The sequence below is a fragment of the Triplophysa rosa genome, linkage group LG4, assembly GCF_024868665.1.
Source record: "Triplophysa rosa linkage group LG4, Trosa_1v2, whole genome shotgun sequence".
NCBI classification, from domain to species: Eukaryota; Metazoa; Chordata; class Actinopteri; order Cypriniformes; family Nemacheilidae; genus Triplophysa; species Triplophysa rosa.
Genome location: NC_079893.1, coordinates 23339997 through 23358546, shown reverse-complemented (window position 1 = coordinate 23358546; position 18550 = coordinate 23339997). Strand labels below are relative to the sequence as shown.

Sequence of the window (18550 nt, the reverse complement as noted above, 5' to 3'; positions counted from 1 at the left end):
GTCTAATTAAATCAAAAAGCGGTGTGATGTAAACTCTAAACTAAAGTGATTTTCCAGATTCATAGTCAGGGATAGTAACTTACTGAAAGGTGAGAAAATTTTGACAAAACAAAATCTGTTCTTGGCTCAGTTACACGTTTTCACAAAAGTGTGCTCAAGTCAAATCAGCAGCAGTCTACACACTAAATGCAACCTTGCCCATAACAGCCATTAAGTGTAGCTGACATCTTCATTATATAGACTTTGTTGCCATCTAGTGGTCATGAAAGAGGTGTCCTAACTGCATATGGTATTTAGTTAGGGCCATAAATATTTGGACAGAGGCACATTTTTTGTTATTTTAGCTGTGTATCGATATGTTTTCAAGATACAGTTTTATAATAGATATTGTCTTAAAGTGCACACTCTCAGCTTTATTTAGAGTGTATTCACATCCAGATTAGCTGAAGGATTTAGGAATTACAGCTCTTTAATATGAAGAGCCCCCCTTTTTCAAGGGACCAAAAGTAATTGGACAATTGAATAAAAAGCTGTTTTATTCACATGTATGGGCTTTTCCTTAAATAATTTTGTCATAAATGAAGCATGTTAAAGGTCTGGAGTTGATTCTACATGTGGTGTTTGCATTTGGAAGCTGTTGCTGTGAACCCACATCATGGGGTTCAGGGAGATCTCCATGCAAGTGAAACAGACCACAGTTAGATTTTAAAAACACTACACATCCGTCAAAAAGATGCCATGAACATTAAGAGCAGCCAAATCAACAATTTGGGACATTCTAAGAAAAAAACAACACACCGCTGAGCTCAGTAACAAAACAATCCTAGGTGTCCATATGAGATCAAAGTGGTGGATGATGACATTATCCTCTCCATGATAAAGAAAAACATCTTCACAACGTCCAGACAAGTGAACAATTAATCCGGATGCTTCTGTCTTCTGTTACATCACCAAAAAAACACCTGTGACCCAGTGCCTGAGAACGTCATGCATGGAAATGGAATCACACTGCCTGAACACTATTTTACTGAAGATGTTGTATGCTCATATCATGAGATATTCCAAGCCTTCTCCATATCTTTTATTCTTTTTAGTCTTATGCAGGATGAAATTAATTTGATCTCTCCAAAAAAATGCTTTCTAGAGCTTGTTCGGCTATATTCTTGAGGCTTTTGCACCTTGTTGTGAACCCTCTCTATTTTTTCCTTATTCTCTTTATTGTTTTGATTGACAAACATTGACATATTTACCTCTTGGAGAGTGTTCTTCACTTGTCCGGACGTTGTGAAGGTGTTTTTCTTCATCATGGAGAGGATAATGTCATCATCCACCACTTTTATCTCATATGGACGCCCAGGATTGTTTTGTTACTGAGCTCAGCGGTGTGTTGTTTTTTTCTTAGAATGTCCCAAATTGTTGATTTGGCCGCTCTTAATGTTCCTGGCATCTTTTTGACGTATTTGTAGTGTTTCACTTGCATGGAGATCTCCCTGAACCCCATGATGTGGGTTCACAGCAACAGCTTCCAAATGCAAACACCACATGTAGAATCAACTCCAGACCTTTAACATGCTTCATTTATGACAAAATTATTTAAGGAAAAGCCCATACATGTGAATAAAACAGCTTTTTATTCAACTGTCCAATTACTTTTGGTCCCTTGAAAAAGGGAGGCGCTAATCTGGATGTGAATACACTCTAAATAAAGCTGAGAGTGTGCACTTTAAGACAATATCTATTATAAAACTGTAACTCGAAAACATATTGATACACAGCTAAAATAACAAAAAATGTGCCTCTGTCTAAATATTTATGGCCCTAACTGTATAAATACTACTTTGTATATATTGTAAATTAATGCATAGTGTTTTCTATACAGTAGCTTAATGTTTTGTCTAGGTAAGCCATTTTAAACATTTAAGATAACCCAACACTAATGGCTAATGAAATGGAAAACCCATAAAAAACAACAAAAAAGTGTTTTTAAGTGTTTTTATAAAAATGAAATATACTGCTATATTTTACTGACAGCCATAAGTCATGCAATCCATGTGCTTGAACAAGTGATATAAAAATGTGCACTAAAAGAAACAAACTGAATAAAACACAGTATCATCAAGTAAGGCTTGAACAGAAATTAAGGGATCGGATTGCTTTCCAGTGGTGCCCTGATGGGCCCTAGTAGTTTCGTAGGAGCCAGGTAGGTGCAGATATGCCTGACTGGCTGAAATAAGCCCACCACCAAGGCTTCTCAGTCCTTTCCTCACCATTCTCTCCTAGTTCTCTCTGGGTGTACTGCTCGAACTGATTAAACGGATCAAAACGCTCATAGTTGTCCAGTTCAGGGATGTTAAAGTAGTCGAGAGAGGGTTCTTGAGGGACCTTCTTCAACACAAAGTCCACCCGACCCACCTTCACGCTCCTCGGTAGGTTAATGCGCTTGGTTACTTTGGTGTAGCCGGAAGCTGCCGCAGTCACAATGTGGATACCCGGGTTCAAGAGTCTCCAGTAATCTCCATCCTCAGCTATAGAGACAGACAAATACAGCAACACTACAGAACACTCGCATTTGTGCTGCACTTACAGTACCATCAAAAAAGACATTGTACGTATGTATTTATTTATAATAAACTTACCTGTTGTGATGTCATGCCTTATGCCTTTAATAGATACCGTGGCTCCTTCAATGCCATTTCCGCGTTCATCTTTCACAATGCCCTTTATACCTCTGTGGGCCTGCAAGGCAATAATATAAATCACAACTTACCACTTTTTGCTATTTTTTGATCAGCTACTTTATTAACCCTTATATTGTGTTCATATTTTTATCACTCAGACAATGTTTGTGTAAAAAATACCCATAAAAACTGTAATATTCTGGCAGCTATAGGGCAGCAGAAAAAATCACAAAACAACATTTTTGTGAAGTAAAATTACAATGATTGTGGGTCTAGTGGACCCATACCGTTATTTACAAATCAATACAGCCATAAAAAATATGTAAAAAATACTTTACTGATCATTGCATTTTTTATTCTAATAAAGAAAAATCTATGACATTGGTGAAAAATAATTAAATAAATATAAATATATAAGGTCAAAAAAGACCCTAACACAGACCCTAACACAGACCCTAACGCCAGGGGCCCGTTTCAGAAAGGAGGTTTAGTGAAAACTCTGAGTATATTAACCCTGATATGAGGGAAACTCTGGGTTTTCCGTGTCAGAACTGGCGATCAGTCAAATTTTACCCTAGAGTCTGACGCCCTACAGGTGTCCTATACACCATGGCGTTTGAGTAACTAGAGCAGTCATGGCGAGTGAGAACACGATTTTTTTATTATTTCTGTTTTATTTCTGTTGTTTCATTCATTTAATGATTAATTTATTTGTTTGTTTATTGGTACATTTATCTATTTATTAATTTAAACTTAAGTCATTTTAGCACATCAGTAAATTCACTGTATGCAGAGCGGAAAGTGTGCCTCACTCTCAAGTGCTTTCTGCTGCCATGTTGCTTTTTTTGGTGCCGTTGCCATGGTGAATCGTAATATCGGAGCTCCATTGATGATGGCTTTTTATAGTCATGGTGCACATGCTTAACCCAGGGTAAGCCTACTCAGAGTAAATTGAACTAACTCAAATCAGCTGTTCTGAAACCAAAAACTCAAAGTTTCTAATTTCTAAGTAAACCAACTCTGAGTTCAAGGTTTAACCTAGAGTTGGTTGAACCTCCTTATTGAAACGGGCCCCAGGTTAATAAATGTACTTTCTGTCAAATTCCATCAAAATTACCAGTGTTATTCAGATCCCAAAAGTAAAAAAAAATCAGCCCACAATTTCTTTTCTCAGTGTAATGTAATCTATTCAGGTTAAGTCAGTATTAAAGTTTATATCGTAATAAAGCTGTTAAATTTAGATGTTATTACATGCAGCGCATTGTGTTTTATTATGTTTACAGTTTAGTTTATAAACAGTTTGTGAATCAGAAATAAACATAATTAACAGAACTGAACTGAACAAACAACACACAAACTAAAGTATCTTAAAAAAAAAAGATAACTCACAGACTCCATGAAGCTGAGCAGTGCCTCTTTATTTCTGAGCCACTCTGGGTAAAGTTCCTCCTCAGACGGGAATTTATCACAGCCCAACTCCACTGTGATCTCATAACAGTTACTGTGCAGGTAATTAAAGTCTGACATCCCTGACACAATTACACAGACACATAATGTAATGTACTTTACAGTATGGATGTGTACAAAATCACAAACATGAAATGGCTTAATTATAAGAAAATGGCTTCATTTGGAAATGTGAATAATACATTAAGTAAATCTTGATTATTAATTCATTTTTCCAATTAGACAATGTCTTCCTTAATTTTTTTTATCAAGGAATAAGTTTACCTCCAGCAAAGCTGTACCACTGTGCTCCATTAGTTATCCCTCCTTTATTGGCAAATGAGGCTCCACATCTCTCTGTGTCATTGTTGGACATTGTAGCATGAGCATCTGCATATATTCTAGCCAACTGTTTAAAAATCTGAAAAAAGAAAATGCCTTTGTTAGGCAAATTTATTCTTACGCTTATTAGAATATATATGTCTGTGTTTGCCTTGAAGCAAGGGAAGATTCACTCACTTGCTCATCTGGTGTGGGTGAGTACATTTTGTCTTCGTGGGGGTGTCTAGAGAAGTCGAACGGGTATGAGATGACCAGTTCACCTCCATGCAGGCTGGCAGATATGACAAACGGAATGGATCTTATCCACTTCATTATAGCATAGGTCTCTGGTGCAACCACCTGAAAAATAGGATAAAAAACTTGGGATTGTATTTTACAAGACAAGGCAGACATTACATTTATGTGCTTGGCAGCACTTTGTCCAAAGTAATGCCAAGGGAATTTAAAACAATATTTTATCAGTTAAATTACAGTAACATCATTTTAACTACTAGAACCTTTTCCCCACAGGTCTGACATTGTCAAAAGTGAAAACTCAGTAGTTCAACTGTGTGTTATGCAAAACAAAAAAGGGATAAATTGTTTGTAGAAAAACTGCTGTGCTTGGCACAAATCAATTATATTTATGTCACGAATTTGCTGGCTCTGCCCATTTTTACACAAATGTAATCCTGTAACATTTAACCCAAAAACTTTTTATTGAGTTTCAGTCCAATTGAAATGAATGGCTCTTACCTTATTTATCCAATAGGAGTCAGGAATGGGGATATGGTCACTACGGAAATGTCTGAAGCGACGGCGATTGTAGAAGATGGAGGTGAGATCAGGAAAGTTGCGGTTCAGATCAATATTCTGTGCATTGGTCCGACCGCTGGTCCATCCATTGTATTCATGACCCTAAATGTTGAAAATCACAACAATCAAGAACAATGAGCAAATCTTTAATAGATCAAATGAACATAATCAAATATTTATTTAGCAACATTCCTATTGCTACAGTGTTTGTTTATAAACCTTTTGGACTATTAATTTACATGTCAAGTATTTTTAGAAGGTACAAGCATATATCCAAAAGACAGAAAACATCCGAACCAAAGATATATTAGTGTTAAAAGGATTGGACCAACACAGTTATCCTCTGTGTTAGTAGAGGCTGAATTCATTTTATACACTAAACAGATTTTTTAGTCGAAAATATGTATTTAATTATTCAACCGGAATAAAATATATATACTTAAATGTCCCACTTGGTGGGAATTGCGTAAAGATTTAGGAAATCCACAATGAGTTTTCCAAGCTTATGTTAATGTAAAATACTGCTTAGCGTTACATGGAAATAATGCAGGGTATTAGGGGCGTATTCATTAGAATGGTTAGTCAAGGCCTCCCTCTACCAGTTGTCCTTGTTGTTCATAACTGAATTTTTTATTCATTGTTTGCTTTGTATGTTTTTTTTTTATTTAATTTTAGTAAAATAAATAAAATGGCTATTCAATCTCTCTGGTGCAGGGAGTTTGGTAGGTCAACCAGCCGACAAACAGACAGGCAGACAGACTGGTCTCAGACACGGACAACGGCATATTTACTTCCTGGTAGATGTTTTCAGGGTCGTTCCTATCGGCTACCTCAGAAGCGGCGATCTCATAGCCGTCGGGGTTCATGGAGGGCAGGATATGGACACGTGTGGTGTTGATGATGGCCTGAATCCTCTCATTGCCCAGCAGGTACTCAGAGCACATGTACTGAGCCAGGTATATCAGCAACTGTCTTCCCAGCACCTCATTCCCGTGCATGTTTCCAATTAACTTTATCTCTGGCTTCACTAAAGGGCATTGAAGAGATAAGATAGAAAAAGTTATTTAACCAAAGCATCTGCCAGTAAAGATATTTTAATATATGAAATACTCACATAGGTCATGTTGTCCAGGGTTAGTAGCGAATTCAAAAACCAGCAAGTCTTTGCCTTCCACACTGCGTCCGATGCTGTATGCCCGTGAGATATGGGAGCATTTAGCTGCCGTCTTCTTCAAGATGCTGAACATCTGAGCGTTAGAATGGTAAGTGAACTGGAGGATAGTGGAAAGTCCACCATCAGATATGTTGGAAAAGGCCACTTCTTGCTTTGCTGACGGGAGTGAAGAAGATACAATTATGTGAAAGCATTATACATTTTACTGTAACATTACGATTTAATAACATTATCTATTTACACTTGAACTATTCAATCATACCTTTTAGATCTGACAATGGGTCATAACAACCCTCCTCATCACCAACAAAGAATCGGTCACAGTCCAGAAAGTACGGCCATGCCATTTGAATGGCTTCAAAGGCATGAACGCAGCTCTTTTTCACAATCTCACACGAGCTGCGGCACGGCTTTATAACCCTGCCATCTTCGCAACGGGGGGCCAGCACCGAGCAACCCAAGAGACGGATATCCGGAGAACACTCGCCATTCAGCAGGCCTTGGATCACACTCAGGAGCAGGTACTCTGCACCCATCTCTAAGTCCTGCCGTGACCGGTGGCCCACAATGTTGGGGAATGTGGTGTAGCTGTACGGCACATCCTGACAGTAGCCAAGCACCATCTCTATACACTGCGCTAGGGATGGGAGAGAATGGATTTGATTTATGATCACTGGGGTTTGTTTAAAGGTCCAATGTGTAATTTTTTTGGAGGATCTATTGACATAATTGCAAAATTATATGCATAACTATGTCTTTGGAGGTGTATAAAGACCTTATATAATGAAGCATTATGTTTTTATTACCTTAAAATCAGCTGTTTTTATCTACATACACCGTGGATTCCCTTGCATGGAATTCACCATGTTGTTTCCACAGTAGCCCTAAACGGACAAACTGCTCTACAGAGCGTGTTTCATAAATACGTTATCTCCTTCGGCAAAGAAGCGAAAACGTGATGACATCTTTGTCCTGTGCCAGGCTCTGTAGTGCTCCGAAAGGAAGGGGTGGAGTAAGCGATTGGTTGCAATTCGCAACCTCACCACTAGATGCACTAAATTTCATACACTGGGCCTTTAAGAATTGGTAGTGTTTACTGTAGATGAGTTAGCACCTAGACCGCAACCTTTTTTAAATGTGCTCTGTGTAACAGACAGCTATATGTAAAATAAAATATAATCTGCAGCGAAATGTTTTTAAGGTTAAACATTTTACAGAAGGACCTCATGAGTCATATATTTCAAATGTTTTAAAGTTTACGGATGGATAAGGAATCGTGGATAGCCCCTTTAAATCTCCTATCTAAGTCACTAATCCTTGACACTAAATCACGCTGAGGCTTTTGACATATATCATGACTTTATCTGCCTCTTTCTCTAACAAGTACCATCATGCAATGACGTTTGGTATTTGAAGTACTTTCTAGAGGCTAAGGATGAAAAGAACGCGTGCACTTTTGAAGTTAGGAAAAACAAGCAACGCGATATGGTAATTATTACATAGAATATGGCATCAAAACTTGACTCGGCATGCACATTGGGGTAAAAAAGTCATTCTTACGTCTGTCTTCCGCAGATGTTCTGCATCTTCCTGAAAAACAATGATTCACAGAGGATGTTACCGCTGGCGAAGTCGTCGTAAAGCAGGCTGGTCATTGGACGCTAGGTGGCAGTAGAGTACGCAGTGAAAAGAATCTTTCTGCACGAATATTGCAAGACAATTTTAAGCTATCGTATACTTTGTTTACAATAACTGTGGCGTGCATATTTGCAAGAGCACAAAAAAACTTTTACTTACATTTATGATTATAGTTATACTTGGTTCTCCAAGGTAACCACATTTTGCCTAAATTTCAGCATTGCGCACTTTATTTTTATCATAGGCTATTTCACAATACATTGAATCCATATTTTAAATGAATGATTTATTATAATTTCCTTTTTGTAAAGAAAATCGTACAGGCAAATTGTACAAAACATCAGAGCATGCCTTTTTTTAAGTTTGTGAAAGAAATAAACTTAAACAAGCGTGTCTGACATATCTCCAGGCAATTTGTTTCCAACGCAAACAGCAGAAACTACAGTTTACGAAATATATCTTGTATAGAGTTAAAAATTATATGAAGATTGTCAATCTTGTTCTTAATTTAGGAGAAATATAGCATAGAGCCCATTAAACGTTTTCAGATTTTAGCTCTAATAAAGTCTGTGCGAAACTCATGCAGTAAAAGTATCCATTACCTAGTTCTTCTTCCTCCGGTGCACATCGTCGTGGGAGGCTTAAGCATGTCGCTAGAGCGCTTAAAATCATAAAAAACGTGAGCATTTTGTTGTCTATAAACGGAATGATGTGGCAGTCGCTATACGACGTACAAAGCATTTTCCGAAAGTCAAGCAACCCCCATCGCTTAGGGGAGAGCCTAACTTACCCTGAGCACCAGCCAAATGATCAAATTACAGCAGAAACTCTCGCGCAGTAGGCGGCCGCTCTTCTGCTTTGTCGCATTGTAATTACAGTCATTTCAGAAAGACTGTCATTTACTCTTTTGTAGCATAGACTTTTCGAGAACTTAATTCATGTACTTATTTGATTTCGCCTTGTCATTTTCATGAACTTAACATGCGTAAAGGTACTGTAAACTTCACTTTACGCATGTGTACACTTGCAGGCTAAAAAGCTACGCATTTAAAAACGAAGCAAAACCTACAAGGAACTTGTATGCTAACAGATGAAATATTAATTTTTGAAAATTCGAACACAGTTGAGTGTTATAAATGACACAAGAAGTCTGACCATCTGAATCACTTTTTACTCCCTTGGTGCATTGATTATTTAGGGCAAAACCATGGTATTACTACAGTAACCATCGTTTACTATGGTTTTAACAAAAAACGTGGTTTTCAAAACCATGGTTATTTTGTGATAACCCTTGTTTTACTACAGTAACCATGTTTTTTTGGTTTAAACTGTAGTAAAACCATGGTAAATTTTCGTAGTCCTGAATGTGTTGTACAGGACTTAAAGGAGCAGGTTGTGTAATGCATCTGGACCATGACATTTTATACAAATATTTAAACATCCCACACTTCACTTTACTAGCTTACTAAATACTTTTCATTTATCACTGACTTACATTATAGTATCACAGTGAAGCATTTACAACAGATGAGTGTGCAAAAATCCATGTTATGAATAAAATCATTGTTCAATGATTTCAATGAAATCAATGATTGTCTTTTAAGCCGGCTGTGACAACAAAAACATTGTAGAAACCACAATAGAGACTTTGTACAACTGTACAAAGACATCAAGTGGGAAGGACCCCATTCAACAATAATGAAAACCGTGTTTGGATTTAGGAGTATTTGGACCCCTTTAACGCATTTAAGTCGAAAAAAATTCTATATGATTTATACCCAACGACTGCAATCACTAATGCACCTATAAATGTTCCCATATTGTATTTATTTTAAAAACACTACTACGGTTGTAATAGTGGTATGTGCAGAAATGTGCTGGAATTATTCATGTTGGGTGAATTAATTATCTTTCATAGGCCTGTGGCCTCAAAAAGATATAATAATATTATACATTATTACCTCATTTTCATTTCAACACTATTCCACCTCTTGGGCAATTTAATCTGGCTTTTAGCCATTAAGTTTAACCGAGTGCATATTTCCCAAAATGTCAGTTGCCTTTAACCACAGCATTCATCCTTTACCCTCCAGGTGTACAATTCACTGTCTGATGGGCAGCTCTGACCAGACAGCGTGTATGAGTTCCGTCCCAAAATTCTATTACACACACCAATGAGAGCCTTCTTATACTGTTGCCGTAACAGGGAGTAGACAAAAGGGTCAGAGGCAGCTTTGCTGTACATCAGGCACTTGCTCGTGATTCCCCAGTAATGGTTGATCTTTACGGTGAAAACAAGCTCAGTCAGTCTATTGGAAAAGAATAAGAACAGCAATTAGGCTACTTTATGACCATATTGGAAACTAATTACAATAAGTTAGCATCTTGTCTCTCTAGTACCACTGTGCAGTGACATTGATACAGAGGTTGATTTAATTGTTATATTACATAATACTTAATACATGGATGAAAGCATTGTATAATTGTCTTTTGATATTAAAGGGATACTTCATCCAAAAATGAAAATGCTGTCATCATTTACTCATCTTCGAGTTGTTACAAATCTATATAAATTTCTTTGTACTGATGAACACAGAGAAAGATATTTGGAAGAATGCTTATAACCAGACATATTTTGCCCCCATTGACTACTATAGTAGGAAAAAATACTTTAATAATCATTTTTTGTTCTGTTGAACACAAAAGAAGATATTGAAGAATGTAGGACAGCAAACAGTTCTGGGGCACTTTTGACTACCATTGTATTTTTTCCTAGTCAATGGGGGGCAAAATCTGTCTGGTTATAAGCATTCTTCCAAATATCTGTCTCTGTGTTCATCAGAAAAAAGAAATTTATACAGATTTGGAACAACTCGAAGGTGAGTAAATGACAAATTTTTCATTTTTGGGTGAAGTATCCCTTTAAAATACACAGTTGTAGATATGCAACATCAAGTGTTAATACATACGGCTACATTTATATGACCATTTATTCAATAGTAACTGTTTTATAGCTGTTACATACATCACTGGCATTCAGTGTGACGTTTGTTACACAATAAAAGAGAGATAATTTCATAAACTTTCACTGATTATACAGCATAAGGGTACAACGAAAAAGCTTTTCGACAGAGAAGTCTATTATAAAGTATATTAATATTGTAATACCGTGTAATGACATAGGGGGCGAAGCATAGGACGAATGACCCGATAAATATGCAGATTTTCTTGGTGGCTCTCCGTCTCCTTTTCTTCTGCTCGTGTAAACACCGTTGTTTCACACTAGAGGTTTCAAAGAATATTAATGAATACACATAACCGTCGTGCATTTAATGTTTTAAACCTACAGACTCGTACCTTGGGTGAATGTCGACAAGTAGCAAGAGCGTCTGCACCGTTATAACGTCTATCCTCCTGCAATGGAAGCGCGCAACTAGTAGCACTTTCAGATAAGTGAAGCACAGGATGAAAAGCGACAGTGCAAAGGTGGCTGAGTGAAACACCAAAGTGAACACCATGAACGGACCTCGGACACCTTCCTCTGCAAGGTGCACGATGCATGAAGCGTAAACGGGGTTATAGTCGACCCACGACAGCAGAAGAGCAGTGAGCGAGAAAGCGAGAGAGTGCAGCCAAGCATAGCTCACCATAAGTATGGCATCTTTATGTCTCAGTTTGCTGGAGTAAGTTAAAGGAAAGACCACCGCTATCCAACGGTCTATACTGAGAGCTGCCATGCTCAGCATTGTGTTCGTGGTCAGAAAAGTATCCATAAAGCTCACCGTATAACAAAAGCAGTCGCCGAAAGGTTTTTGACGCTTTACGACCCCGAGGAAAGTGGAGGGCATGTTGAGGACGGCGATGAGGATGTTGCAGAAAGAAAGGTTTATGATGAAGACCCCCGGCACTTGTGCACGGACCTCCGCGCTGCAGGTGAAGCATAGCAACACAAGACAGTTCGCCACGAGCGAAACTACGACAATTACGACCATGAGGAACTCCAGCAATGTTTCCAAAAAGTTCATGTCTCTGTCCAAAGTCAATGTTGGCTGATTTGTCGACTGAGCTTCAAACTGGTCCTGGGTGGGTCATCATTACTGGTTTCCATTTTGCCGTGGAGCGCTGTCCAGTGTGCTGAAGTGGTATTGATTCATTTCACATCTTCGAGTTTACCAAAACTGGATTCTGTGTCACTTACACATAAATATCTTTGTACAGTTGTAAATTAGGCACTGTAGTGCTTTGACGTGTTCGACTATATGAAGTGGATGGAGAGCGCTCAGATGAAGCGCGTGGTCATGCGCAATACAATTACTGGTCTCTGAGCGCGCCGACTCGCGTGTACTCGGTTTATTACATGTGACGTTTGCTCGAACCTGAGGCAGTCGGACCGTGGGTGAAATAGTCTGTGCACGAGGTGACGAATATGCAAAGACTGGTGCAAGAATAAATTCATTTTGAGAAAACACTTTTTACCCCAGCAGTTTGTGAAAATAATGTGTGTATAGCAAAAGCATTAAAGTTTGTCTAAGCACTACCACGGTTATTGTGCGAGACAAACTAAATGGACAATTCCTCAAACTGAAGTTGTCCCTGTGAGGCATGTTGTCACATGTTATAAAGTGAGACACACAATTGCATCTTAGCTGAGCCTTGAGTGAAATTGTTTACCAAAGAGTTAACACGATTGTACCAAATTATTGATAAACACATCAGTAGGCACACACTTTCACTTTTAATTTCTTTCTTGGGTGTACAAGTGCAAAAAGTGTCTTTTATATGCCCATCCAAACACTCAAAAACTACTCTGCCCCTCTTAGCAGGTAAAGGCAACCACTCTTTTTTCATCATCACCATGGCAACTCATAATATGTGGTTTTACTGGCATTGAGAGGCCTATTTATTATTTTCTTTTCCATAGACGCGTTTTATCATTTGTCCTTAGTGAGGCCACGAATTATATGTATAAGTGCTTGGGTTGTCCAGGGAAATTTTGATGGGTTTTAGCATTTAAAACGCATCGAAATTTTCACTCTGTACCTCACAAATTCCTTGTACAACTTTAGAAGACTTGATATGTAACACACGGACTCTTTTGATATTGTTTTTAATCATTTTCTCATGAAATCATATAGTGACCGTCCGTTTATATACTTGAATGAATAAAGACTTCATTTAGAATAAAGATAAAAACATTACAGGTTTTCCACAAGATTACATTGCCCACAAAACTAAAATAAACCTTCAGGTTGAGATACTCTGACAGGGCTTAATTCAACATATGTGGTAATAAGTGCCATGAATGATCTCATTGCGTGTTTAGCTTTCATCTCTGCATAGTCACATGTCCTCACTAGAAACCCCTTTATCGTGTAATGTGCGATAAAGTGTAACCTTTTTGTGTTGACTTGTTTAGATAAATCCTGAAAGGATATTATGCAAGAAGCTGCTGATGGCAGAGGCACTTAAGTTGCCACCAGTCATGGTATACCTCTTTCTTTCCTTAGAGATTTCCTTGCATAACACAATGTCTAGAAGCCAGAATAAGGTTATATTCCTTTGCTTTTAGTCTGTTTAATAGGTTATATATGATATTTTAAAGCTGACACATTTACACGGTCACCTTGAGCACTTTTTGTTCATATCATTTATATGAAGTAGGCTACAACATGTCGTGATTGTGGAGGAAAGAATCCAATTGCAGGCAGCAGGGAGTGAAGGGGTTAACAGATAACTTTAATAACAAACAAAGGAACAAAACAAAACACCCACGATGGGGGATAACTGAACTAAGGCAGGGAACAAACGGGATCACACTCGACAAGAATACAAAACAACAAACTGACTATAACTGACTTACTTACTGACTTGACTTGGCAACACAGAGCACACTGTCACAACGTCATACACGAGGCACAAGCGGACACGCATACAAGCACATACAATCAACGAGCACAGGACAATGAAACAAGAGGATCTTTTAAAGGGAACACAAACGAGGTATAATAACACAGGGCAGGTGGGAAACATTAGACACGGCAGGGAAGCAATACATGAAACGAGAGGGGCGGGGCCAATGACAAGACACGAGAAAGCACATGAGATGTGAAAACATAAACAACCCATGGCTTTCTCACATAAAACCTAAGGACTCCGTCCCGATCCTGCCACATGACTAGAAATACAAAAACAAGAAGGCAGGACCGTGACAGAACCCCCCCCCTTAATGAACACCCCCCAGGTGTTCACCAAGGGGTTGACAAACAAGACATGACAGACTGGGACATAGACAAGAACCAAATACACATAGACAACATAACCAATGGCAAACATGACAAAATGACAGCGGGGTTGGGGTGACATAATAAAAATAACAAACATGGGAGGGGGGGTGGGGACAAACAAGGGTTCAGAGGGGGGAGTCCAATAGGGGGAAGTCCGAAGGGGCTGGGACTGTGGGGAATAGTCTTAGTCCCCGAGTGCGCCTGAGGGCGTGGAGTTCTGGGGGACCTAGGGGGGAAAGTCCTGGGGGGGACCGCCGACTTGAACGTCGGCGGGACAAGGTTAGGCGCCGGCTGGAAGGCCGGCTGAACAGTGCTTGACGCCGGCTGGAAGGCCGGCTGGACAGTGCTTGACGCCGGCTGGAAGGCCGGCTGGACAGGGCTTGACGCCGGCTGGAAGGCCGGCTGGACAGGACTTGACGCCGGCTGGAAGGCCGGCTGTAGAGGGCTTGACGCCGGTTGGAAGGCAGGCTGGACAGGGCTTGACGCCGGCTGGAAGGCCGGCTGGACAGGGCTTGACGCCGGCTGGAAGGCCGGCTGGACAGGGCTTGACGCCGGCTGGAAGGCCGGCTGGACAGGGCTTGACGCCAGCTGCTGCACCGGCTGGGACGCAGGACTGGGCGCCGGCTGCACCGGGCTGGACGCCGGCTGCACCGGGCTGGACGTCGGCTGCACCGGACTGGAAACCAGACTGGACGTTGGCTGCACCGACTGGGACGCCGGCTGTTGCACCGGACTGGACGCCGGCTGTTGCACCGGACTGGATGCCGGCTGTTGCACCGGACCGGACGCCGGCTGCACCGGACCGGACGCCGGCTGCACCGGACCGGACGCCGGCTGCACCGGACCGGACGCCGACTGCACCGGACCGGACGCTGGCTGCACCGGACTGGACGTCGGCTGGGATGCCGGCGCTGGAGCTGGACCGGGACTGGAGGCCTGCGCTGTCAGCCCCCCTTTTCTCGGCTTCTTCTTCTTGGGTCGGACCACCGGGCTGGTGGCCGACTGCGAAGGAGCGGCGGGGGGCATGGAAAGCTCCATGCCAGAGGAGTCCGAAGACGTCCCCCAAGAAGTTCTCCTCCCAAATGAAAAACAGGGTTTTCTCTACACTACTGTGGACATCAGTGTAGGCTATAATTCACTAAACAGTCCTGTTGCAGTAAATTCAACATAGTTCGGAACTGTACTCATCACACACATTCGCGTGTGACATCACATGTGTAGCCCAGCTTACTCAATCGCATTATTGTTTTTGTATTATATTATATTTAAAATAATTCTTCCACAACTTCTCCCTCACAGTATAGAAAAGTTTAAGAGCAGTACAGAAAGATAAAGATTTTCTTCCTCTGAGGTGCCTCACCTCTATTGTTCAGACACATTTGTCATATTTACTGAGCTCTCTGCTGAGTATCTTTCACGCACACACCACCAAAAGCTCTAGATGACCTCAGAAGACCTGCCACATCTCTACAACAGTCTGGTAAAGTGTTTGTGTGTGAGAAAGACAGACATCATAAAAGCAAAGACGGAATGCAATAAAAACATTAGTGACTGTATGCTTTCATAAATTATTCAAGTTAAATGTCACACACTCATAAGGTAATATCTATTAGGGCGTGCCCTGTCTGTAACTGATGGTGTTGTGTCTATGGTGCATTTTATGTGCATATGGCGCTTTTTTTTAGGAAAAGTGTGTTGTTTAAATTCATATACATACAAGCTTTACAAAGTGAGCTTTAGAGTGAGATATAGTAAGATATAGTTTACAATTTTTCTCTTTTTACTAAGTGTGCATTTTATCATTATTGCTGTCCTTCCAAAACCTTGGATGTCCAAATTCACTGTTTTTCAGAAAATGGAAAAAAAACACTGTTATTTTTAAATCCGGAGATACGAGGTTTCAGAAGGACAGTGGCGATATGCATATTTGATTTGAAATCCATTAAAACTTAACATTTCAATAATGCTCTGTGTGGCTTTATAGGTGCCGAAAGCATCTTCAGATGGTTTATTGTTTGTTCAAAAATGGTGGCCGATGACTATTATCTCAGACCATCAGTTTGAATAACGTTGATAAAACAACTTACTGCAAGATTTAATAAGAGCGGATTCATCGCCAGGCTAACCTGGAATAAACCCAAAAGCCTGTTGTGAAATACTCCTCAACAAAAATCCTATTAATTGTTTAGCTTCTTTAGGGAGTTCAACGCTGTGGGTAATAGTTCCCATTGAATGCGCTGTTAATTCAAAGTGTTACAGTAAAACCACAGGAATTTCACATCTCCGTGCGTTTTATAGACTTGACATTTGGCCCAGTTTGCGTGAAAATTTTTATGAAATAATTAAGTCTTGCACACTTTCCACCATGAAAGACATTTTTGCTTAATTTTAGAATAAAAAAACACATTCATAATTACAGTTGTTTATATAAACAATATAGGCTATAATAAATATAATTTATAATTACAACTTTGTACTTTTTAACTCAAAGCTCAGCAAATACTTGATTGGTCAAGAGTTCTGCAGTTGTTGTGTAATGACCAGTAAACTGACCAATTTATCCGTTTTCCCTGAAACTAATCTCCAAGGCCGAATTTACCATTGGGCTTGACTGGGCTCCAGCCCAGGGGCCCCGCCCTTCAGGGGCCACCTGCTCTCATTCATTTGATTTGTTTAGTTATATGCCAGTCGTTTTATTTTTCATTTAAACTTTGTTCATTGGCCTACCAAGGTTCAATAGCACTGCCTTATGTAAGGAATGATGTCGTTTAATTGGCTAAACGTTCCGTCAGTCATGTTGGCGTTTCCTGGTTGGTTATTTGTGGATTCTATCCATCACGTTTACCGCAGTTGAAACCTGTCTGCTCATTAAGACGCTTGTTCTAATGGCTGACAAGCGCTTAAAGAAAACCCAAAACTGAGAGACAAGAATGCAAAAGAACAGCATTTAGGAAATAATGATTCTTTACACCCATGGCACCACACCTTGATCTTTAGGCAGAGAATCCAGAGCATACCTGTCAACACTCCCGTTTTTCACACCTATCTTCCGCCAGGTCGCCACCCTCCGGTTGTATTTCAGTTATTTCTCCTTTGAAACTTGCGGACCGACGGGAACCGGAACGCGTTAGCGGAGTGGCTTTGTGGCTTGAGCCGCTGCCCACTTGCCCTCACAGGCTGGCGCCCTTTGGTAGGCGAAATAGAACGGTAGCCGAAGTAACGTTAGAGTAGAGAGGATTCGCATCCCCGCCGAAAAACTTTCTCTTATTACACCGCTATATTATTCCACTCCGCGTTTTCTATTTAACGCTCGCTCCTCACAGTCTGTGTCCGCTCACTGAAGACGACAGATCGTTCCATCGACAGGTAGATGCAGTAGAGTCTGCTAGCTGTTGTTGTTGTTAAACTTTCTTTGCTTTTACAAAAAACGTGTTATGAAAAGTGTTGTGTTCTGCAGACAACTATGAATAAAACCAGGTAATATAGAGTTTATTTCCAATATTTCCCGTTCTCTGACCATAAGCGGTTCTTGTAAATAATATGCAAACACTGTTAAATCCATCCATGTAAATAAAAATGAAAGCATTCTGCTAACTAATAAACAAAGTTAAAACAACCGAACTACGGGACGCGTGAAGGGACAAATTGCTCGTGCTTTTTCAAACCGCGTTTAGATGTAAGTTATTTCATTTCTGACGTTGAGATATCTGGCAAAATGTAAATGCTAAATTAAGATGATACCTTGCAGATATACAATTCATGGATTCATGGCCTGTGAGCTGCATTAAACAGTCTCTTAGATTTACATTTAAGAATTTGACATGAAAATTATGTTATGTTAGATATAAAGTAATTAAAAGATTTAAAACGATTTATAACAGAGGGGTGCCCTATTTGCCCTGCACAACCTCAGTTAACTAGACTTTACAAAACTATGGACCCATCTCATTACTATGAAACTATTTAAGCCATAGTAAGATGTTTCATCCCATTATATGAATACAATTTTAATGTGCATTTCAAACTCATAGATCTGTCATATGCTTTACTGATGGAATTGCAATAGAATACTAATATATTTTTAACACTTTACAACGTTGCATTTGTTAACATTAGTTAAGCATTAGATTACATGTCTGCATTTGTTAATCTATTTCAATATTTACTAATATTTTTAAAAACATTGAACATGC

The 18550-nt window shown here is 39.7% G+C and overlaps 3 protein-coding genes across 5 annotated transcripts; all 3 read right to left on the bottom strand.

Moving 5' to 3' along the window:
• Positions 1-1521: 1521 nt before the first annotated feature.
• On the bottom strand, positions 1522-8940 carry cpz (carboxypeptidase Z). Of its 3 annotated transcripts, none has more exons than XM_057332382.1 (11): positions 8676-8940; positions 7996-8025; positions 6698-7072; positions 6376-6591; positions 6053-6288; positions 5202-5363; positions 4644-4805; positions 4410-4545; positions 4068-4207; positions 2637-2736; positions 1522-2525 (listed from the first exon to the last, which is right to left on the bottom strand). In XM_057332382.1, the coding sequence occupies exons 1-11, from the start codon at positions 8812-8814 to the stop codon at positions 2179-2181; spliced, it is 2043 nt and encodes a 680-aa protein (XP_057188365.1). In that variant the 5' UTR covers positions 8815-8940; the 3' UTR covers positions 1522-2178. The 3 variants fall into 3 exon arrangements, with proteins under 3 accessions (XP_057188365.1, XP_057188366.1, XP_057188367.1); XM_057332383.1 differs by having other exon boundaries at positions 6092-6288; XM_057332384.1 differs by lacking the exons at positions 7996-8025; positions 8676-8940 and adding an exon at positions 7242-7989.
• gpr78a (G protein-coupled receptor 78a) lies at positions 8792-13125 on the bottom strand. Its single transcript, XM_057332386.1, has 3 exons — positions 11431-13125; positions 11242-11355; positions 8792-10382 (listed from the first exon to the last, which is right to left on the bottom strand). The coding sequence occupies exons 1-3, from the start codon at positions 12096-12098 to the stop codon at positions 10136-10138; spliced, it is 1029 nt and encodes a 342-aa protein (XP_057188369.1). The 5' UTR covers positions 12099-13125; the 3' UTR covers positions 8792-10135.
• Positions 13122-17948, bottom strand: LOC130553429 (uncharacterized). Its single transcript, XM_057332385.1, has 2 exons — positions 17375-17948; positions 13122-15432 (listed from the first exon to the last, which is right to left on the bottom strand). The coding sequence occupies exon 2, from the start codon at positions 15393-15395 to the stop codon at positions 14319-14321; it is 1077 nt and encodes a 358-aa protein (XP_057188368.1). The 5' UTR covers positions 15396-15432; positions 17375-17948; the 3' UTR covers positions 13122-14318.
• Between the last annotated feature and the right edge of the window lie 602 nt (positions 17949-18550).

What these genes read in the sequence shown, in the direction of transcription:
- cpz (XM_057332382.1), bottom strand. Translation starts at nt 8,814, where the DNA reads ATGCTTTGTACGTCGTATAGCGACTGCCACATCATTCCGTTTATAGAC. An exon ending in AACATCTGCGGAAGACAGAC is followed by an intron (nt 7,073 to 7,995) that starts GTAAGAATGACT and finishes TCCCATCCCTAG; the next exon opens with CGCAGTGTATAGAGATGGTG. An exon ending in CTGAAAACATCTACCAGGAA is followed by an intron (nt 5,364 to 6,052) that starts GTAAATATGCCG and finishes TTCAACATTTAG; the next exon opens with GGTCATGAATACAATGGATG.
- LOC130553429 (XM_057332385.1), bottom strand. Translation starts at nt 15,395, where the DNA reads ATGGAGCTTTCCATGCCCCCCGCCGCTCCTTCGCAGTCGGCCACCAGC.
- gpr78a (XM_057332386.1), bottom strand. Translation starts at nt 12,098, where the DNA reads ATGAACTTTTTGGAAACATTGCTGGAGTTCCTCATGGTCGTAATTGTC. An exon ending in CTTGTCGACATTCACCCAAG is followed by an intron (nt 11,356 to 11,430) that starts GTACGAGTCTGT and finishes TGAAACCTCTAG; the next exon opens with TGTGAAACAACGGTGTTTAC. An exon ending in GCCCCCTATGTCATTACACG is followed by an intron (nt 10,383 to 11,241) that starts GTATTACAATAT and finishes CTTTTCCAATAG; the next exon opens with ACTGACTGAGCTTGTTTTCA.